At 41.9% G+C, this 23,596-nt stretch overlaps 1 protein-coding gene across 1 annotated transcript in view; it reads right to left on the bottom strand.

The window, feature by feature from the left end:
• The window catches only part of LOC121046936 (nose resistant to fluoxetine protein 6), a 51,979-nt gene extending 28,622 nt beyond the window's left edge, over window positions 1-23,357 (bottom strand). Inside the window, exons 1-9 of the mRNA XM_040501686.2 lie at window positions 23,093-23,357; window positions 14,973-15,181; window positions 14,122-14,242; window positions 11,493-11,580; window positions 11,320-11,414; window positions 8,696-8,872; window positions 8,513-8,606; window positions 7,619-7,720; window positions 3,726-3,891 (exon numbers count right to left, since the gene is read on the bottom strand). Of these exons, the coding sequence (XP_040357620.1) occupies window positions 3,726-3,891; window positions 7,619-7,720; window positions 8,513-8,606; window positions 8,696-8,872; window positions 11,320-11,414; window positions 11,493-11,580; window positions 14,122-14,242; window positions 14,973-15,181; window positions 23,093-23,357 (1,317 nt within the window). The remainder of the gene's footprint in view (window positions 1-3,725; window positions 3,892-7,618; window positions 7,721-8,512; window positions 8,607-8,695; window positions 8,873-11,319; window positions 11,415-11,492; window positions 11,581-14,121; window positions 14,243-14,972; window positions 15,182-23,092) is intronic.
• Between the last annotated feature and the right edge of the window lie 239 nt (window positions 23,358-23,596).

Below are 23,596 nucleotides of genomic sequence, written 5' to 3'. Positions count from 1 at the left end.
CCTGTGCTCTGTTTTACTTTAAGCCAGACCCCAGCCGACGCCGTGGCCTGATGGTGCTAATCAAGCAGCGCCAAGAGTGCCTCGTTGCGGCCCTCGCACATTTGTTCGTTTGCTTTGACCGGCTAAACCAATCGCCTTACAGGGAATGCTCAATTCTCCCTTTTTCTGTTTTCTTTTTCTTTCTGCGTGATTGGTTTAGTTGGTCATAGCGTACCACAAAAGTAAACGAGCGAGCGAGCGTCATGACGGTGCATTTCATGGCGCCGCTTGATTAACTCCATCAAATTGTATATAGATTCGGCTGTGGTCTGACGTGAAATGAAACGCAGTATATATACAACATAACTTCGTCATTGAGTAGCACGGAGAATATTTGAGTTTTTAATGCGAAAGCATTAACTGGGGGGGGGGGGGGGGGGGGTCCCATGGAGCGAACGGGCGTTATCAGCTTTTGAAGCCTCGCCAAACGGCACCTAAATTCTTTTGTCCTATGGAGCGAAGACTGTGGTCTGTAGCAGCCAACTGATGAATAAATTTCCATTGGCTGGCGCGCGTCAGTTTCAACGAACGGCACCCCACATAGAAGCCTCTCAATGGCGGCCCCCGCGCCGGTAAATGGAACAGGGTGGCGCGCGCTCGCCGGAGGCCCCGGCGGGAGCGGGGTGAGCAGGGTGCTCCTCTCGCGCTTCAATACTCGCACCGCAAAACTCGAAGGAGCACTCAGCGGCGTTCATTTCGACATTCATGCTTTTACAGTCACATTTCATAGCCAGTGCTTAGGTGTCCTCGGAATTTTGGTTGCTATCTTAACAACTGCTGTGACATGGTTGGAAGCCGGGGCAATAAATGTCCGATTGGAATGTCCCTGATAAGAACAAAATTAATGGTGAATTCCGCTCGCAAATATCGAGCACTCCAAAAGTGCTCCATTTGGAGCGCGCATATTCCACTCGCAGATCTGGCTCGAGCTGGTCATCTTCCGCTCGTAGATCTCTGGCAGCGCCCACTCCACGGAACGCCTCAAACACCGCCAAACTTGCTCTGCGAGATTTCACGGATCTTTCCGGAAGTTGACAGAGCGGCCCACGTGATTTCCTTCTAAATCGGCAGTGCGCATGCGCGGCGAGGTTGGAGAGGTCGCCGGGCCGGTCCGATCGGCCACTGTCGGGTCGTCGAGTTGGATCTGTTCCGTGCGTCGGTTGTTTACTCGGGATTGTGACGGCTCGAACGCTTCTACCTCGCGTAGATCAGGGATACAAAGCCGGGACTGTAGATCGTGGTAAATCGTAAGCGCTGACATGCCCAAGGTTAGGCCTGTTCATTGTGCAGTCAATGTTTGTTTATCTTTTTACACTGCATCCCGCCGGCGTTTTCCCGTGCAATAAAGCAAGAAGAGATTAGGCAACGACCGCGCAAGTGATGGTTTGTTACCTCTGTTTTTATTAAAGTCGTACCAGAAATCTGAACTCCACCGCTGGCAATCGCTGTCCGTGCCCCGCCGCTTCGAGGCGTCCGAAAGGTATGTGACTGTGCCGAACGCGGACATCTTCGTTATTTGTGACATGGGCGCCGTTGTACGTATAATTTCGCCTGGTCTGTGTCGCGTGTTATTTCTGCAGCTAACCAGTGACAGTTGTCACTAGTCGTCGGAAAGATTAGTCGGCTGAGGCGTTGGTGGGCTTGTCAAGTTCGAGCAGCGGCCATTTTGAACGGCAAAGGGAGAAGCGGTGGGGAGAAGTGTGGGGGAGGTCGCTCCAAAAATGCAAGTTTATCTTCCCCTCGTGGATTCGGAGTGGGTACCGCGGAGCGGAATTTTACCTTCCTTGCAAACTTTGGAAAGCGCTCCGGATCTACGAGTGGAATTGACCATAAGAAGAAAAGGTAATGAGTGGACTTGGGGTAATTAAATATACATCCATCACGTTTTACTCGTACCCTCACGTCCGTCGCCACCCACAACGTTATTCCGACGGAATAGTTTCTTAATTTCGAGCGTCCCTTTTTTTAAATTAATCTTAGCCGTTGGGAGGGAAAACACCCTGTATACAGCAGGCACCTATCGCACTTAACGAGCAACCTCGATCAGTCACCAAAAAAAAAAAAGAGAAAAAAAAAAACATTCGAAATTATATCTTCGCTGGATTACCACCATCCTTTCCCCGCGGCTGACCTCGTTGTTTTCCGAGGCTGTTATTCGCAATCGTTCACCTTCGCCAACCTTCATACAGGTCACTGACAGCCTTACGCAGGACGTATCGAGCCCCGCAAATCTCATTATCGCTTCGCGGCCAACGAGCTTACGGGTATTAGCCGATAAGAACCGCAACGAATGAATCACGAAGCAGGAAGCGTAAACATAATAAAGAGCGCCCTGCGTTTCTGATCGCTATGCGAAGCGCATGTTAGTCTGCTTCGTGCGCAAGGGTTGCGAGGAAGTCAGAACGATGTCGAGCTCTGATTGGCTCCGACTGGAAGAATAGGGGGTAGACCTCGAGGCAGCTGGCATTAAGGTCCACTCACTATCCTTCCAATTGGAGCCAGTCAGAACTGGGCGTCGTACTGACGTCTCCGCAACCCGTGCGCAAGACGCAGGGGTTGGGGTAGCTAAATGTATTAGCGCTGGATTCACTAGAAAAACTAAATTTATTCCTTGGTGGTGTTTCACTTGAACTGGCGTCGGAGGCTAAATATTTGGGAGTTTTTTTTGCGTGCCATTTAAGATGGAATAAACATGTTGACTCTATTACAGCGAAAGCAAGCCGGTCACTGGGATTCATTAAACGCAATTTTAGGATGGCTCCCCCATTTTTGAAGGAGACATTATATTTTTCTCGTGTGCCATGTGCGGTCTGCTCTCGACTACGTCAGTGACCTATGGGATCCGTCAGTCAGAACCTTGTAGAGCAAATCGAAAACGTACAGAATCGTGCTGCGAAATATGTTGCCGGTAATTATGATTTTAGAGCTAGCAGAACTGAACTTAAATCGTCTCTAAATTGGATGCCTCTGAGTCAACGACGGAAATGGTTCGGTCTCAAAATAAAACAAAATTGTTTTACAACAATACAGCAATTAGTAGGTTCTCGTATATTTTTGAGCCTGCCTATGTATCAGAAGTAAGAGATAATAAAAAAAGTGTCCGTTTCACAGCAGAACTGATGTTTTCAATTGTTCTTTTTTTCCCGCGGTCCATTGAGGATTGCAATAACCTGCCAAGTGGTATTGTTGAAACGGCATTGTCAGATCTGTTTTTTTCAAAAGATTCAATGTTTCTTCTAACTACCGTTGTGCACTACTTCTTGAATAACTGTGTTTCACCTTGTGTTTGTAGTGTACACATTTTATGTATGTGCCCCGCCCCTTCCTACTATAATGCCTCTTCAGGCGATGTAGGTATGCAAATAAATAAATAAATAAAAAAGACGAACTTGCGCTCCGCATAAAATCACCGATGGTGTAAAAAAGACAAAAAAAAAAACAGGGCGTGGTTTATAATAGTTTTGCGCTTCAATCTTTGTGGTTCATTCTTTGGCATTCTCACCGTCTCACGTCGCAATGTGATCGGTTGCGCAGTAATTTAGAAGATGCTTACGACTCGCCCCGCCCTCCCTCTGTTTCTTAAACTGTCGGTAACTCTAAAAAAAAGTCCGTGCTTCTACTTTCCCTCACAACACTCGGAGATCACCTAAACCTATAGGTTTGAAAAAAAAAAAAAAAAGCCCTACTATTTCTCCGTCCGGGTTGAAGTTGTTGGTGTGCACTAGAACGGTCCACCAGTTCCTGATGCAGCCGTTGATCATCTGCATGTAGGTGTCCTCGTCGGCGGGGCCGGATCCCAGAAGAGGCAGGATGAAGGCCGCGAAAATGAGAATGGCTGCGGGAACCGTTATGCTGTAAAAGAAGGGGAAAAAAACGAAACAAGACGGAAGTTGAAGGAAGCCGAAGTTTTTTGGGTACGGACGCACAACCGGTGAGAGTCCGCACTTTCCCGATGTTCTCCCCGCTCCTCAGAAATCACGTCTGGTCCAACGCGCTGTTTCCAAACAAGCGGGAATTTACCCGCACTAGAGTCACTTTCCAGAGTATCGCCTTCGTTAACGCCCGCTCCGACTGTTCTATTTCAGCTTTGATCGGCCAATTTGACATGGAAACATATAAGGTGGAAGAGGCTGAAGGGATGCCAACTCCTGCCTCCTGAGCGGACGCGCCGCGAATTACCAACGAAGTTGGGACGCGACCAGTTCTAGACGCGGTACCTGAAATCACCGGTGAGACATGGTTGCTTAAAAACAATATTAATTGTGCCGCAAAACTTTGTCTACTAAAAGTTCATAAAATAATCACGCTCCTGTTTTTTTGTACTAATCTCCAATAAAGGTGCCTACAAAAAGAGCTTTTCCCGTTTGCCTTTACAAAAAAACATGCTTTCTAAATGCCCATGATGACCACAGTAAAAAAAAAAAAAAAAAACACACACACAGAAACCGAATTTGCACGAGGTGAAGCGTATGCGCATGCGCCGGGCCAACAGCAGTACCACTGCAGCGGTGTGACAACAAAGCCTCGTGAAGTGAACGCTGCCACTTAGTGACTGCTCCTAGCTTAAGCATACGTATACTCTTGCATGTCATAAACCTAAGGACCACTCACATTAGCGAATTGGTAAATGCAATAAGTACTTTAGACAGGAACCCTTGAGCTGTGGTAATAACCCATTCACAGGATCCCAAAGATACCTTTAGCTAGGAGACATTTATGGTCGGCGGCGAAAAAGTTCGCAATCCTTCGCGCTCAAGGTATGTGCTTGACACTCAAGAGCGTGGGTTGTTCAGCCAATTACAAAAAAAAATGTTAAATTTCAGTAAATAAATCTATCTGCGACGCCTAAATAGTAAATCCTTTTGCCGAATTTAACGAATAACCTAAACAATAATTTCATGTAAAGGGAATGGTGGTCGCAAAGTTAATAGTCGACAAGACGTCCAATGAGCACGCATAAGGTAGTATACTAGTCAAAATAATCTAGCCATCTCTACTGCTACAAGGCCATCAACGTTGAATTGGAACAGACGCGCTTAGTCGATGCATTTTTCAAGATATATATTAATTACGTTGTTGTTGTTTTTTTGTTCTTTTTTTTTTTTGGGGGGGGGGAGGGGGGGAGGTGGTTTAGGCTCAAAGATTGAAGAAAATAACAATTTGGGCGCCAAAATTCTTTATTAATATTTAAAAATTTTAAATCTAAAGAACAAAAGAAACGTGGGAAAAAATGTATGTTTTAAATGGCGAGTAACAAGCAATCTTAATTCAGCGCTTGAACTTTGCCACATCTCTAATTCGTTTCTTCTAAAATTGGATGAGTCCTGGACTTGGAACAATGAAGAATGTTTATTCTGTTCCTTCTTAAGTCAGAGCGCTGTAAAACCTGGTAGTCAGGTCTGAGTACGCACAAAAAGGCTAGAAGTGCAGCATCAGAAACCACTCCCTGGACTTGATTGAATGCGCCGGCAGTTGAGCACGCACATAAAGAAGGGGAACGCCATGACGTCGCCCTTTCGTCTCTGTTTCATTGGCCGCTTGGCTCGTGACGTCCGCTGTGGTCAGACTTATCTTGGAAAAAAGTATAGGAGGTTTATGTTCTGCGGCTGCCAAAAAATAGCGTACGTTGCCAAAAAAAGTAATAATAGGGAATTGTAGTAGACCGTTTTTCTCCTCCGCTACGGTATCCCTGAAGGAAACGCCGCAGCTGCGCGTGCGCGTCGCCAGCTTTGTCTGCATAGTTCAAGGTCTTGTGGCGGATTACGGAGCGCTATCCGGGTGCTTAGCGGGCTGCGGAAACGGTCTACTACAATTCCCCAATAAAGTGACTGCGTTTCCGTAGAAAGCCCGAGCGCGAAGCCTTGGAGTATGACCTCGGTGCACGTGTCAACGCTTTCACGCAAATACACCCAGCCAGACTCCATGGCCGTTGGCGAGTCTTATCGCGTTTGATACTTATCGGCGCCGGTAAGGACTTATAGTTTTTTTTTTTTTCTCTTTTCTTTTTAGTCCGCAGTTGACTTGGTAGGGCTTCGAAGGTGTATAAAAGAATCTTGCTGCAAGTCGGAAGCAACTTTGACGGCTTAACGGCAAAAACGACGCCTTTCGAGTGTTTAAAATACATGTTGGACCATATCGACCAACCTTCAGAGTTTTTGCATTAAGAATGTTACAACGATACAGTTTCGTCTAATATTAATCATTGTATCTTTACGATTAAAAATTTGGGCTTGCAGAACTAAGAAAAAAATAAAAATAAGCAGGCTTTCATGATCCGTTTTTTTTTTTTTTTTTTTTTTTTTAAGTTCGGGCGGGGCCAAAAGCAAGTTTCTACATAACCAAAACAAAAAGTATATATACCAAGTAGCCAAACCTTCACCGTCTCTTAAGTAGTTTCAACACAAACTCAAAAGCACAGGATCAAAACGTGTTTACACAACGGATTTTTCGCGCTTGATTAGATCCGATGGCGGTAACCCGCGCATGGAAGCACCAAAAATGTTATGGTTTAGAGCTTTTCGAGAAGCTTGATTGACCCAATTGGTGCTTAGCGGCAATATGTAGCGTTTGGAGCTAAGACGGAATGGGGTATGTACAGCTTAATGTGGATTTTGATCTAGAAAATAGACAATCGTGTAAGCTGGAAACAGCGTTATTTCGCAGAAAGCATTTTTGCACTTTAGGCTTGACCTTGGATCAAACGGTGACATCTTGATATAATAAGATTTGCGTAATAAATTATGCAGGTATGTTCTGAGACTTACAGATAAAATTTGAATTGTAAATGAAATGATAGCGCATCGTAGTAGTTTCTTGTTGTTATCTGAAAGCTCGCTTCGAACCGTCAAGGATTCCGATATTACAGATCATAATTTCCTGCTGCTTATCATGGATTATTTGGCTCGCTTTCCTTGGGAAATAAAAAGGGATCCGGTATTTTCTTATTCTTCGTGTATTTTGTCGGGCCTTTATGAAGCAGTCAAAAAATAATATATTTCAGAAACGCTCAGTAAACCCCGCCCTTCGGACGAACCATCGGGGTCTATCGTCAATCCTTAAAGTTATATAGTATATTAGTACGTGAACAGAAAGCCGGGTAACTTGTGAAATTCGCGTGCATAGCAGCTTAGGCTGTGTATTTAGTCAGACCTTCAGCAAGTTGTTTATAAACTAATACATTTAAGAAACACCTATTAAAACCCGGCCTTCGAACACAGCACTGGGGTTTAGCGTCAATCCTTGAAGTCATTCGGCGGTTGGTACTTAAACAAAAAGCCGGTTAGCTTTCAAAGTTCTCGTGCATAGCAGCTTACATCCTAAAGCCTTGATCTATAATGCCATGCACGACATTCTTTTTGTTTCTTGTGTTCGTTCCCGCTCTCAGATTGCCTGGGGGTGACCTAAATTAAAGTTACGCTACAACTTTTATTTTTTACTTGTATTAGTTTTTTTCCTACCACAAATAAATGACCTGTAAGTCAAGAATTTGCCGAGCCGAAAAATCAATTAAGCAGAAAGGATAAGGACAATGCAATTAACCGAAAAGGTCAATTGCCTCCCCATTCTTTAAAACACTCACCGTATGTAGCGACGAACCACTCGACCAATGTAAACAAGAAGCATGTTGTTTCTCAGTATCTGTTCTCGTGACTTAGTTGCGATGTACGAGACGACGAAGCCACTGCAAGGAATTGACGCGTTGTGAAGTGAAAGAAATCATGATCTTTAAGAAACATCACAGATGTAACGTTTTCTAGTATATTCCTTCACACTCATGAAAACCCGACACGTCAGGTTACCTTAGTGGTGGCACAATAAAAAATAACTATCTTAAGAAGCATCGGTACTTGTTCGAAGCTGAAAAGCACTCAACATATCTTTATGATTTGTTCACAATGAATAATGATTAACGCAAGGATTACTAAACTTGTGTTACATGTACTCTCAAGTTGAAAAAATGACAGCAAAGTTAACCTCTGGATCACTACGAAACATAAAATGAATAAAGCTAGATTCATTAATCCGAACTGAATTACGTATTTTAAGGACATAATCAATAAAAGTGTTTAAATACATTTGTTTAGGAATTCTTCATGAAAGCTATATACTCAAAAATGTTGTCAGTACATAAGCAGGCAATATGCATTCATAAAGAAAATAAACGCGCTTCCAGTCTGTTAAAAAAAGTTCAAGTTGGATCTCACGGAAAAAACTCCTAAACGTCGAATGTAATACTGGAGAGAAAAACTTAAATCTTAATACAACTAAATAATAAAACGAGGAATATAGGGGGTTTGTACGCCTAAAAAGACATTTAGATTATAGTAAGACATGATGCAGTTGCAACCTGGTTCGTGATAATATGGCAGCAGAAGACTGGAGAGGTCGAACTGCTACAAAACAACACTTTTTTCAGCGAAGCACTAGTTTCATTTCATTGTTTGTTTGTTTGATATATGCAATTAACACTCACCTCATAAAAAAGAAGCTGGTCACACTTAGAAAGGCATTTGGAATAAACTGGAACGAAACGTCTTCACTGATGTCCGCCCAACGGTACAAAGCATCTGAAAGTCATGCCATGGCTAGCCAGCTCTACTTGTGGCAAGTATATTGGCACGGAGTAGTCCCACGGCATTGGAAGAAAAAGACTCACGGAAAAATCCTGTCTGCACCAAAATATGCGCGTGGCCATAGACCACCCAAAATGCCATAATGACCTTGAAACCGGAAATGAATCGAAGAGGTTCATTTTCTGGCTTAATGTCCGTGTTCAGCAGAAACCGCGTATTGGTGATGGCCGAGAAGTAAAGCAATATCTGCATAGGAATGCCTGGCAAAAAAACGCAATACTGGTTGTAAGCACACTAAAACATTATGGAAAAGGAAGTTAAGTATTTCGAACAATTGCTGAAATCAAATCATTCTGCATCGTTAACATGCACACTGTTAACACAAATGATTAAGAATGTAGTGGGCTAGGAAAACCATACAATGCCTTAACTGTCTCCTATAGTCATTTATATTTTCATAATTCCTAGCGGTCGTTACTTTCCAAAATTGTAATGGATAGAACGTTAGTAGAAAAAAACCTTATGAAAGACACGCAGTATACAATATATATGTTGCCCCCAAACAAAACGTTGTTTAAGATTAATCAAAGTTATTGGTTCCGAACATCTAGCTGTATGATTTCCGTTTTAATAATTATACTTATTTAATCCTGATTTAAACACCTCATTCTTCTTGGCAAACCACGAACCTCTAACTTCCTCAGCCCTTCAACACGTAGTCAATCACACAACATTCACCCATGAAAGCGCGCTATTTTTACCCCCGCAAAGGCTTTTTTTTTTTCTTTTTAGCTTGGTTCCTGGAAGGTCATGTGTGCGTGTTAAATAGCTTCTGGGGGAATATTCTTTGGCAACAAAAGTGTTCGTCACATTCCCTATCGCATCTGGGCGATGTGCCCAAGGCGAGTAATAAAAATACACACAGCGAAATGTACTGCCCATGACCTGGTCAACTAAATACCGTCCATCTTTATCCTCATTGCTCAATCATTTACTCAGTGATAACGTCTTTGTGTGTTCTATCCGTATTCAAGGACACTACATAACGTATTTAAGACGCGATTTTGCTTTATCACGCTTTTCTTATGTTGTGCCAGCGAATTCATAAACAAACCGGGTGATATACGAGACCGTATATTTTTAAGGTCTCACTTGTATTCTACTCAGTGTTATGTATATCTCAAGCCTCTTTGGACGCTGCCAAAGAAAGAATGTAGTTAATTGCGTTTCGTGTTCATTTCAGCTGAAGCAAAGAGGGAACAATGTTAATTGCCACAAATAAAATATTGGAACTTCGGAGCATTATACACTGAACATAAACATCAGAATGCGATGTATGTCATTTCATGCCCTTGTACCTCTGCGTATATATCAGCCGCATTTGGGATCATTCATTATGGTTAAATGCGTCAGATTTATTGTTGCGCCTTTGGGTTGTTGACTAATAAATATTAACACAACATCCATATTAATATTTTGTAGCTATCAATTTGCGTATATGGTATATTTTTATCATAGTGTGCTTTGTGTGAAAAAAAAACATATGTATAGAGTACCTGACAAAACAGCCGGTTTCATTTTCCTTAAGAAGTGCGTGACGGAATAGGTGCTCGAACAAAACCTCAAGGCCACCTTCTCTCCCAAAATATACTGTCAAGAATGGCGCATCGTGAATGCTACTATAACGCGATCTCTGTACATTCAAGAGAAGCAAAAATACACCTTGAAGTCATGCGCTCTTCGGTGCATCTGGTGAACAGATGTATGCAGGAGCCCACCGCTTGAAGCATCTAAGCAATTACTTTTGTTTTTTTCTTACAAAGTTATGATACGCGAAGCTGCCTTGCTGCATGCTCCCCAATAATAGACTAAATAATATTTTTCATTGAGCTGATTTCCTTCGAAGTGCATAATAAATGAGCATCTGAACAATATGATGGGCTTGTGGAAACATGATGAAGCCATTTTAAAAACGTATTGTTCTCGGGGTAAGACAAAACCATGGATTTCTTTGCTGTCAACATATTTTAGGTGCCACGTCCTTAAACAAAAAAAAGCTTTACACCGCAGAAGGTTACAAAATAATTACAAAATAATATTTACCTATGATTATATTATAGTGGTTTAAAGCTATAATTTTCGAATAACTGGAGCAGTTATATGACTTCTATCATCTTGCCAGTAACGGCAAGTGATTAAAACGAACCAAAATAAGAACTTTTCATACAACCCTAGGTGGCAGGTCAACCTTTTTTTTTTTTAATTAACTCAAGTACTTAAAAGCTCATGCTATCAAGTAAGGTGGCATCTCGTATGGATCCAAATCATAACCCTCAAAAACCCAATACAAAAAACTTCAAATTCTTTACCAGAATGAACAAGTCCTAGGCTATTTACACAATCAAGATATGGTACGATCACGAGAGGTCAGTGGCTTAAATTAACGTGACCTAATAATGGGCACGAAATGTACTTTCGCAAAGGAAAGTGATGAAAGGTCAAGCAGTCTGCATATATCCTATTTTGAGCTCGGCTCAATCCTCGCATTACCCGTGCTACACCTGGGGAGTTACAATTATATCGAGATTTTTAAGATAAATTGACACTTAGTAGCGCAAGTCTTCTAGCAATCAAAATGATAAATAGACGTTAAAATACGTAGATAACAATAGAGATGTAAAAACAGAACTTAACCAGACATACTGACCGTGAGTTCTGCTCTCTGAGGGACAGTGACGCTCAAGAATCCACTCGAGTAGAGTGGCGATCACAACAAGGATGAATAGAGTGGAAAGGACTGCGCTGGAAAAAAAAATGAAACACGATTCAAAACGCTTTAGTCCAGGCAAAACTCAGCAACGGCATTCATGGTACACTTACATTGAAACCGCTTGAAGAGACGAGATTTCCTTCGGATCGTCTGTTCGGCAACTCGCCGCAGTGGCATTGGCTCCGTACAAATAGAGCACTACGAATATATGAAAAAAAAAAAACACGAAGAAAAGGTGAAAACGCAGGCAAGTTTTTATGCGTCTTTTCCGTCTTCAACCTGAGACTAAAAAATAACAAAAGGTGAAAAGCACACCAAGCATCTGAAACCAAGCGACTATTTTGCATTCCTTGTCTCAGGGATTGGACTATGGTGCTTTCTAGCTAGCTTGGTTGTCTATTCTTTCTTCCAGCAAAACCAAAAGAAAAGAAATTGGGAGCACCAACCTAAAAGCGAAGAACCACTTTTCACTTTTTTCACATTTGTTTCCAGACTTAATTGCTTTTTGGTAATTTAAACATACAGGATATGATAATGACAACCTTAAAATGACGCCTAAAAGTATACTTGGACCACTTCGAAGACTGTGGGGAGAGCCTTCAACAACACTCATTCTTAAAACCCATAAGTACTTGTTGTTTTCAACTAGACAAAAGTGGCGTTGGCTGATACATTTTCTATATAATATTATAGTCATAACCGTTCTTTAACATCTCCTATTTCCCGATTCTTTTATGCATAAAACCTCAGAACTCTTCGTATCATTCTTGAAAGTGCTTAGTAATCTTATTACCTTGTGCCTTTCCTTATCGGTCAAAATCCTATCATTTAAATCAGACCTTCATACTCAAAAGATCTCAGCGTAAAGGAATATCATGGACAACCCCAATTGACAAAGTAACGCCACATGCTGTGCCTTTTCGGACAGAGAGCAAAACAATTAGTTTTAAAAAATGAAAGACGTTTACAAATTTTTGTAATGCGAAACTAGAGCAAAGCTCTTGAGGAGGAGAAGAGGAGGGTACGGAGAGGAGGGTACGCCCCTCCCTCTTCTTTCGTAACCTCCCCTCCTCCTCTCACGTGTTGGCGCCACTTGTTGAGGTCACGTGACGTCAATTCGCCGGCTAAATTTAGCGGAGAAACTTAACCCACTAAAGTTAGCGGGGAAATGTTTCCGCTAAACTTAGTGGGGATATTTTCCTACTGAATTTAGCGGAAAAGTTTCCCCCGCTAAATTTAGCGAAAGCATTATCCTGCTAGATTTAGCGGAAAAAATTTCCCGCTAACTTTAGCGTTGAAACGTCCCATAATGCAATGCGCGGTTACGCCGACGCCGACGCCGCTCAACCCGTAAACGGGCGCCTAAGAGCTGCGCTCTAAAAGGAAAGAATTCCCCCTACTTTGGCTTGACAAAGATTTGTATTCATAAGCATAAGTCAAAGAAATAAGAAAAAAAAAAAGACGACGTCCGCGCAAATTTATTACTGTATAAACGTCCAAACATACGTCCGGGTAGTACGCGAAATGGATAGCGTGAGGTCTTCCACTCTGTTGAGAAAGCGAATGATGCGTTTTGCCAGAACCTCAAGTAGGATTTAATTATTATAGAAAATTGCGTGCCATGCCGCGTGATTTCTGCACTCTTTCAAAAAAACACAGACGAAGCATGTGATGAGACCGGCATTTTGAAGCAGAAAAGCCGGACGGACCGCATTTCCATAAACGTCCAGTAAAAGAAGGTACACAGCGCAGCACTGTTAGCGAGAACAAGCTACCGCGCTGTCTTTCCTGTTTTTTCTTTTTTGAAATTCAAATTCTGCCATAAAATCTACATACTAGTCTAACGGAAATTACTCACTGAGGGGAATGAACTCAGCGAGGAGATTTGGTGCCCGTCTATGCTCTGAACGACTAAAATGCGAGAAGCGACGATGTCACGCTCGCGATAAAAGTGTCGCGCTGTGTATACATATCGCCGCTCGTACATCTCATACACGCTATTACTGTTTTTTTCTTTCTCTTTATGTTGTACAGGTAGACAGTGACCATCAAACCATTAGTCATCGAGCGCGTATGAGCAGAACCAATCTTGAACCTAGAAGCTAAACAGTGACGCTTGCTTGCACTAAGCTTGCACTAAGGCTAGAAAGCGCAGTCTAAAGTACCCTGTAAACCCTATTGCGCAGTGTAAATAAATACACGGCAGCTAGTGACTTAGGAGAACCTGTGCGAGTCATGAATGTTAATGTCAGAACTTCAAATTTCCAGTATGAAAATCGGTGGCAGTGTTGCGCTTATCTCCTTTTTTTTTTTTTCTTCAAGCCTTACAACAGCAACAAACACAATTTAACGCGTCTTGCTTGTTTAGATATCGATTAGGCCTTTTTCCCTTAATCGCATCTATCGTTTGCACCTCTTAATTACAAAACCCGAGCGTTCACTTTCCCGCAGATCAAGGGCGAGATAAACGTCTGGATGGACGTAAATAAGCGGGCGAAGGGCGCGGCTCGGAAAATGTTATTATTCAATACAGCGAGCCACTCTATAGGTCATTGAACATAATTCTGTGCTCAGAATCTCCACACAGTGCCGCATATTGCGCTTGGGGTCTACTTCATTTGTGTGCCACAATAAAAAAAAGGCATAGATTATTGCTCCTTTAAGAAACAGTAAATACGGCAATACTGTTGCGAGTGCTACATGAGTTATTAAAATAGATTAATTTACCACTCCACTTACCGGATCTCAACACAAAATTTATGTCTTCTGACGAGCAGAGAGATGGTATGCAAATGGCTCCCCTGATATCGACGTTTTGGTAACGCTCAGCTGACGTTGCAGCGAGCGGGTTGAGGCGTCCCTGAAAAAGAAGCGCAGAGTTTTGATCTAAACCCAAATAAGCCTCGTTCTTGATCAACAAAGTGAAGAAGTAGTTAAATGTTCATAGCTGATTTTAAAGATTAGCCGGAATTGAAAACAGATAGGCAGAATACGAACAAAAATTAGTTCCTGAAAACTTACGAATTGAGTAATATAAGTGCGCCTGCGGACGTTAACCATCGCCTTTCTGTATACTGTGAGGCACGCGTCATAAAATTAATTAAAATGATATATATCTTATTTTACACTGAGCAGGGATAAAGATAATGTAATAATTGCGTTCAAGGCAATCTCGTAAACTCTTGTTTCTATGTTCAAGTACACCTGCGTACTATACACACGTACTAGATGGGTTTGACAGTTGGATACCCTATGGGACATGAATTATTGACTAGCATGAACCACTTATAATTCATATTGACTACCCCTGCTTGCTCAATAGAGCAGGTATCAGTGAATCCCTCTGATTTCTTTAGTCACGGCAATCGCACGTGAAACTTGCAGATGGCCCATGTCCCAATTGCAGCCCTCAAAATAACGTAATGGTGCAGCACCAAACTGATTTTCCGAGACCTATGCTGTTTACATATTTTCCAAAAAGGACAAAGCATAAACCGTGGCAATGTGATTTTGGTCTACGTTTTCAGGAAAATAGGTTCTACACGATCTAGGGAAACCTCACCTTCACGCAAGGAACCAAAAACGCATACCTGGAGTTCACCAATCTCGTGGAAACTCTCGATTATTTTGGTGTAGTAGTCCTTCGGCAGTGCGAAGAAGAGAGAGCAGTACTGGCCCTTGAAGTACAGCTCCCCGCTGGAAGAGCGCACCCTCGCTCTCAGGCACTGCTCGTAGCCGCCCATGTTGACGTACGTTCCTTCCAGAGCATTTGGCGCGAATAACGCGTTGGACATGGCCACTGCAAGGTTGTCAGTGTTCATTATAAGAAATGGTAAAAATAATTACTCTCCTCTAAGTTATCAATCACTGACAGAATGTTATCAATCACTGACAGAACCGCGGAGAAGTTCTTCACCCGATAGATATTTGACGACCTGTGGTGACCTTGGTGTGCGCACACTCGGCCCAGGCACGACGGGAGGCTATAAGCGAGTGCTGTAAGCTCCGAAACAGACACCCTGCGCCTATATCCTGTGAATACCTATACTTAACATTTTCAACTTTACTTCCATATGAATGGTCCTAAAGTTTGCTTAAAGGTATAATTGAGCACCGCGTTTCATTTCTTTATGACTGCAAACTCTTACGAACAGGCAGGTTGAATATACGCGTGTATGCTTTGCGATTGCTGAAAAAAAAGAAGAAAAAAAAAAACAATCCCTTAGATATCAATAAAAGCTGCATGCTTAACAGCTGATTTCTTTTTTGTAGTTTGCCCTCTATGCAACCGTCACAGCGAAACCTTTGACAAACAATTTAAAACCTACTTTAAATTTGATGAAATTATTATTTCTTAGATGGAGTGAAACATTACGCTTTTAACCCTGACTGTAAGTAAAGCCCGTGCTACAACATATAAGCGCCTGCATATTCATTCGAACAAAACTGTCACTCCGAACTACGCCAGCTTTATATACTTCATCAATTTGGCAACCGGCCGTGATAAATCCCTTTAATTACGCCTTAAAAATGTACTAAAACGTATCCTAATATCAAAATGCAGGTTGAGGTCGACCTCGATACAATTCAAAGTTTAAGAAGAATGAAAATTATAAACTCCCAGATCATTACAAAAAAAGAAAACAGTCCGTTACCGATCGTTCTTTTGAATGTTAAAATTAACAAGCTGTTACTCCCGCTTCTAATATAACTTCCTTATCAATAACAACTACATGTCATTGCACATTTTGAGATCTGACAACCTGAAAGCATCACGCTTGTCAATACTGTACGACCACCAAGAGGAAGGAACACACTGAGTTATTATTGCGGTTTCCTTAACATATGAAGAAACTTGGTGTAGGCTTTTAGGTGCCGAACTGTAGACATTAAACATACTTCAAATACCTCGTCCGGACAGAGGAAGCAGCACTGCAATATTTGGTGGCTAGATGGTAAATCACGAAGTCTGTACAGTAATTGGACCCAAGGATGCAATCTGCTCTCGAAACTCGCATTTCACGTTTGACGAGTTCGGTATTTTCAATGGAGATCCGACCAATTTCTGCGCCTTATTATTTGCCAAGCTTCCTCCGTGGATTAATACAATTCTGCACTGAGTGCCTACAAGTATACTCGCCAAGATGTTTAAGTAATAATGATGCAACGAGTTAAAAAAATTATGCATTCATTTATCCTCTGAGATCTCGCACCATGAAGAAAACTGGCGAGTTACAAAGAGAGACACATAGTCCTAATCAAGTTCTAAACGGTTTCCTATACAAGTGGGATTGCTTTTTTATCTATGTGATATGCGGATGCGTTAGTAATTGGCATATCGAATCCATCGTTTTGTATTGCAGTCTTTGTGAGATTAAGGAAACTATACATCCGTTGAAACAAGGATATGGCACTTTCGACCCGGCGCTGTGAACGCATGACATCTGCGCACCTGTCGTTTTTACCAGATTAAATAAATATTGCTTGTTAAGGGTGGAAGCTATGGTGAAAAAAAAAATATTCAGCGAACAATCCCCGAAGTTTGTCGGGCGGGCGCAAGGTGCACGAGCTGGGCTAAATTTTTCGCTGCATATTTGACCCCATACATGGGAGGACCTTTATACAAGTAAAGTAAAAACTGGTTTACACAATAATCTTTTCAGAAGGAACACAACCTTTACTTAGAAGAAACCAATAAAGTTTAGGAGTAATAAAATACAAAAATAACGTGTTTGATTTTTTTTAGATATCTCGAATAAACCTTTTTCTGAGTTAAAGTGAGTGAGAGCGCTCTGTTGTGTCTGTCCTTCCTATGCCCCCGTCTTCAAAGCGCAATCATGTTTTCTAAGAGTCATTTTGACTGCTTTTTCACTATACCTTTAGTAATTAAGAGCGATCAAGGCATTTTTATTGTTCTCGAGTTGCAACTTCTGGTTCATCTTTCATTGTTGCCGCTCAACATAGTACCTTCAATGCTTTTCTAATGACCTTCACCACCGATGAACGTTCTTTTCTATGCATCAAGCGCGCATTGTTAGCAGTCCCAGCGTGGACGGAAGTTCACCAAAGGTCACTGGCCAGTTTAATAGGAGCTACCATAAAAACATTAAAATTGAGCAATTGCAACGCAACGAACATTGTATTCGTAATGTCTTTAAACAGTGCCGTACTCTAAACAAGAGTATGGCGCCAGCTTGCACCATGTGAAGCACTTATATATGCAAGCATGTTTGCTTGCATATTTTTGCTTGCATGTATAAAGCTAGCAGCACTAAGCGTTTGTTGTAAAGAGATAGATGCCAACAGTATCGTGAACGAAAATGAACTAATAATCTGCATTTGGAAACAATTACATTAAATGTACTTTAAAACTTAATGTGTCAATTTAAAGAAAATGTACAGCTCTTAATGTAAAAAATGTACTAGGCACGCGGAGTTTTTTAATGCAAACCGTAAACCTCAATTACAATTTTGGTGTAGAAATTTGTGAAAACCGGAGTTTCTACATGGGGAATTTACTGAGGGTATTTTATTATTTTTATTAACGAGCCTCGGACTTCGGGTGATAATAAGAATACCTCAACCTTCCACATGTTCAAACAATCACATACGTCAAAGATGCATGAACGATGCGATTAAAAAATATATATCGACTCAAGAATTTCATTTTATATTCCGAGTTTTTGTTTTTTATAGGTGACGAAATAAAGTGAGTGAAGCAGTTAGCTTTTTTTTAACTTTAACAAAGCAAATAAATTCGAGGGAACCCGGCAAAGCTTGTCGCTTTTGAATGCAAAGTCTAACGAGTGAGGAAAAACCTAATAGACAGAGTAAAGGCAAGTAGCCACCTTCTCTTATTCATGATGCCGCGTAAAATATCGCTTCTCAGTGACCAAAACGTCGGGTGCCTGTACACTTGCTGCCGAGTTTTTGTATTTGTATCAGTGCTGAATGTTATATAACAGTAATTTATTCTTTCAATACAAAAAAAAGACAGCACGTTTTCAGATTACCCAATTTCTCTTTCCCTAACTTACGTAGAGTTATTTCCCAAACAGCGTATGCCCACTAAACCATATCCATACTTACCTGAAGGGCCCATTCTAAGAAATAGCACGCTAACACCTATTTAAACCCCGGATAATTAACGGAACTTTTTTTTTATTTACGCCACTTGAAAGAAGGTAATAACTATTCAGAATGACATTATCGCTGAAATATGTCATATTTAATCAAATTTTATGGTAATATTCTACCTTTACCCGAATAATCAATTTACGTAACGTTCAATTTGTTCATGTAATCATTTTGCATTCATGTACGTGAAGCGTCTGTTGATTGTTTCAGTTTCGGCGCTTTTCCTTGCTTTCATTCTTTCGTTCTTCCTTTTCCTTTTTTCATGTGTGTGTCCTTAGTTAATGCGGAGAGGAAGGCGGGAACAAAAGGTATCGCAGCGTGACGTGAGCCAAAAGCCTGCTGATTAGAATATATAATCAAAAACAACCTGAGCGTTCTAAACGGCATCACACTCGTATAGTCCATACACCCTAATCCATACTCTGTCTCATTTGTGAAGCTGCGTTGCTACAAATGCGAATCGAATTGCAGCTTAAAGAATAATTAAAAAGGTGTAGCTAAACAGTTAAGATAGAGGCATTAACCCAAGAAATAAGAGAATATGTATAGTTCCCCGAAGTATTTAGGAGTACACCAACCTGGTGAAATCGGGGTACATGACATTGCATATAATAAGACAAAAAATGAAAGCCGTTTACAACTCCCTGTCACACCGAATTCGAGAGCAGCTCTTGAGGAGGAGGAGGGAAGGGTACTGAGGGGAGGGTATACCCTTCCTCCCTCCTCTTCACCTCGTGATCCTGCCTGCTACTCCTCCTCCCCCTTCTTCTCCTTCACCTCCTCCTCCTCCCCTTCCTCCTCAGGGGGGGGGGGGGGGGGCTCACGTGACCTCGGGTTACGCCGACGCCGACGCCGCTCAAGCCGGAAACGGGGGCCTAAGAGTAGCACTCTAAAAACAAAATAATTTAACAGACGCGCGTAATTTGTTTTACTTCTTTTAAGACAAACGGAAGTTTAGTTACCAGAGCCTAAAATGAAATCAGTAGTTTTCAAACTGTTATTCAGCAGATTTTTATTATAGCCATAAACAAACAAAAAGTATCAAATCATTTTTTAAAAAGATAGAGATCTCTGTGGGATTCAACTTAAACAACATCGAAGTCCCCACTCACGATTGCAGAGCAGATTTTATATTCACGTAATTTGGATTTCAGCTAGAGTTACAACACAGTAGAAAGTAAAAGAAACTGAGGGTCTTTTTTATAGGGGGACATGGCCACGTTCACAGCCGGCTTGCACGTCGTCCGCTTTGCAACAAGACCAGAGATAAACGCTTGCACGAGATTGACCTTGGCCCTGCCTCTGCCACGACAAAAAAAAAAAAATAATAAGCGCAGCGCAAAACAATGCAGAATACCTGCTCGTAAATACTTCATTATCTCATTATGCGCCGTCTTTCGCCATCAGTCTAGAGTCCGCGATTTTCGTTTTCCCGCTGAGGCTCCTAATGTTATATATTTTCCAGATTACTGGGGGTAAATATTTGTATAAAGGGCTAGATAATGTCACATTCCGAACTGACGAGGTTTTAGCAAGACTACGCTCACGTTCATGACCGTCAGCTCCTTTTATGTACGTATGCTAAAGGGAAATACGTTTGAGTAAGGAATGTTATCCTAAAGCGGGGAAAGAAGCATTATTGCGGCATATGCGTCTATTGAAGGGGTGGTTTGCACGTTTGACGTCTTCAAGATGCCTGTCCACCACGCATTATGATATAAGGATGGCATTCTGGGCTTGGTTAATGTAATCGAGATATTCTTAATGTAGTACCGTCTCGAAAGTCAAATGGAACATATACTGGTGCACTTAAATTCTTTATGGGCTTAGTATCTTCAAACCAAAACGTAGCTTGAGCTTGAAACACATGCGTCTCTGTTGATAACAAAATCATCGCACTTGAAGTTTAAACAAACTGCAAGATTTGTGTTGAAATAAGAAATATTGTATTAAAAGATTCGCTTTAAAAGCCAAGGTAAAGACAAGAGTTGTATTTTAACAACAAATTTTCTTAAACTGTAATGCGTGTTTTGTGTTCTTTTCTTTGTATTGCCTTGTCATGTGGCAAAAACCCTCCTGCCTGGATCCATTGTGGGGCCTGCAGTATTGATAAGTAAAAAATTTATTAAAATACTGATGATTCCATTTTTTAACCTAGAATCAGAAACGTCCAATTTTTCGGGAACATTATATCGATCCAGCTTTTTTGGGTTTCTTAAAATCCCCCGAAACGGTTAATAAGGGTAGGGAAGTCTCCAATAATTTGGTTTGGGCGAATGCGTTTCGGCATGCGCATATGGGTGTAAAACGATATTACGATCCGTTTTTTTTTTCTTTATTTTTTTTTAGGTAAATTCAAACGGCGGACAAATCTTAAAAACGAGGCCAGCGAACAGAGGAAAATATACGTGTTGAGTGACTTCAAAGTCATAACGGACAGCTTCGCAGTCTATAAACTCTATTATTACTGTATACCGAAGGTAGGACTACAAGTCCGAGCTTGTTCCTTTGATAGCTGCTTTTGCTGCGTGTACTACAAAGGAAGTTCAGCACCACTAAAAGTTGGGACCTTGGGCACGTAGGCTTGGTGTTACACCAAGCTAACATATAACCGTCACGCAGCGCTCGTGACACTCTATTCGACTTTTTCTGGTGTCTGGTCACTCTGGCATTAAAAAGGACAAAAGATCAAGAGACGCTGCGATGTAGCCGCACTATTCTTTAATTTTGCTAGTAGAACATTTCGCACAAACTGGCGTCATCCAATAGAGGAGCACCGCAGCTGTCTGAAAATAACAACTCTGAACCCAATACACCATTTTCAACCATTGCCAGTTCGAGGCGTTTAGGACAGAGAACACGTGAGCACACCACGAGCGCTGGCACAAGCAAGTGGTGTGCACGCGCTCGCTCAAAACCATGTGATTTGTCGCTCGTGAGTTCATAAAACCCGAATATGTGTTTTTATTATAGAAGTCCAATGGCGCCGTCATCTTGAATGTCGTCGCTTCCGGTATAGGCGAAAGCTTTGTTTTGCCATCACCACTTCAATAGCGTCAATAGCGTCACGTCAATTCAGTATATAAGCGTAACCGTCACACATTCTCGTTTGGTCTCACCTCTATTTTTTTTTTTTTTTTGCTATTTTCAAGTTGAAATGTTTTACTCTTTTTTCCACGTCCATACCGGACATGTCCACCGGGTGGCTGAGGACAAAAGTAAACGAAAAAGTGGTGTACCTCACCTTGTTCTGAAATCGTCGATTCGAGATGTTTGGACAGAGAACACGCGCGCTTTCAAGAAGCGTTGGCACGAAACTGTTGCTTGAAAGTATGTCATGATCACTCTGAATTTAGAGAACGCTACCATATGTTTCCATAGCAGAGACTCTGGATCCGTGATTTCAAAAAAGTGGATTTCGAAGAAGTTGCATTAGCCGATGAAATACGACAAATCCCAAAGTCTAGCGAGCATGTAACCCACCACGCTAGTGTGTTTTGCTCTGGAAGAGAAGTTACGCACCAAACAGACGAATGTCAGAAAAGATACAACTAAACAAAATAAACGGCCCACGAAAGAGTCACACAAGCATTTTTCTGTAATCGATTCCTGGCGCGTCCAAGGACTATATTCAGGACAATGTTGTGTAAGAAAGAAAAAGCTATTAACAAACATGCTCTAAAGCACATTGGAAGCCGACTAGAACTGTTTACGCGCGCTCTTTATTTATTTTGTATTAATCTTCTTTAAATGCCACATTAAGTTTACCTTAGTTATGAAAAATGGGACATACAAATCGAGCTTTTAAAACTTCGATAATCTTGGTCCGACTCTAGGGAGCAGGCCCCGGACTAACTTTAAGACGTTTGTTTACGTGACACTCAAGAATCATCTGGTTCGCAGACACATTCCTCAGGTGCGAGACCATGTACCTGGGTTTTGAATCCTCATTTAGTCAAGAACATTCGAGGATATCATACCAGAGAGAAGGCGATGTCTCAACTTTTGTAGGAATGTGTTTACGAACAAAGTGCGCCGGTAAATATACCTGCAGTAACTTCATTTCTAAGACGGACTTGCTAGAAACAACGCCTAGTGGAATTCCCTTGGCTAATTTATAGTGATCCTAAAGTTCTCTATGCTCGCGCCTTTTGTGCGGTAAATGCGAGCGCATGCTTGAACTTCAAGCACGCGCTCGCATTTACCGTACTAAAGGCGCTAGCATGGAGAACTTTAGGATGACAAGCAAAAAAATACCAACAAAAAAGCTCTCCGAAATTGCTCCAAATTCACCATGTGGATTTTCCACAAGGCTGTAAAAAAAGCCTGCCGAAAGAAAGCCCGCTTGAGTCTCGACTTCACTTCCCGCTCCGCTCATGTACTAGCTTAGGGAGTGCTTTATTTAGCCCAATCATAAACTAAGACGTTTTTTCCTAGCAAGCAGGCCCAGATGATTAAACTCTCAGTTAATATCAAGGAAAGACATCTTCAGCAATTTCCTAGGACGTAAACTCAATATTTGCATATCCCCCTAATTTTCGATATGAGTTCATAAACCCAATCACCGACTCACTGCGGAGTGCCCATGCCTTTCGCTGCTGCAATCCACGAAACGTCTTGAGCAGGGCGGAAGAGCAATCTCCCGACACCTCGGGTCTTGTGATCACATCCGAAATGAGAGGCAGGAACTTTTGCACGGCCACCTTCAGGATCTCATTCATATCCTCCTCGTAGTTTCGTGTGAAGCTCTCTTCATCTTGCGCTTCTGAGGATCGCAGCGTGTACGGCGTTGCCGCTAGCAGCAACGCCAGCGAAACCCACCAGCCCGAGAGACCCATGGCGGAACAAAAACCCTCACAACTTCGGCGGCACGCTATATAATACTTCAAGACTGGGGCGTCTCGGCAACTGTGACGTTTGAGCCAAGAGAGGGAAGGTAGTATTTTCGAGACTGACGAAATTGATTCCAGCTGTTCAAGGTGTTACTCAGTTTCGGAGAGGGAACGATACATTCAAATGGAGAGAGTGATAAGTCAGTCTCCTTTACTTGGTCTTCCGCCTCTCCTAGTGACGACAC

Source organism: Ixodes scapularis, unplaced genomic scaffold (assembly GCF_016920785.2).
Source record: "Ixodes scapularis isolate PalLabHiFi unplaced genomic scaffold, ASM1692078v2 PGA_scaffold3__209_contigs__length_174095766, whole genome shotgun sequence".
NCBI lineage: Eukaryota > Metazoa > Arthropoda > Arachnida > Ixodida > Ixodidae > Ixodes > Ixodes scapularis.
Note: the sequence above shows the minus strand (reverse complement) of the source record. Positions and strands in the feature narration are given on the sequence as shown.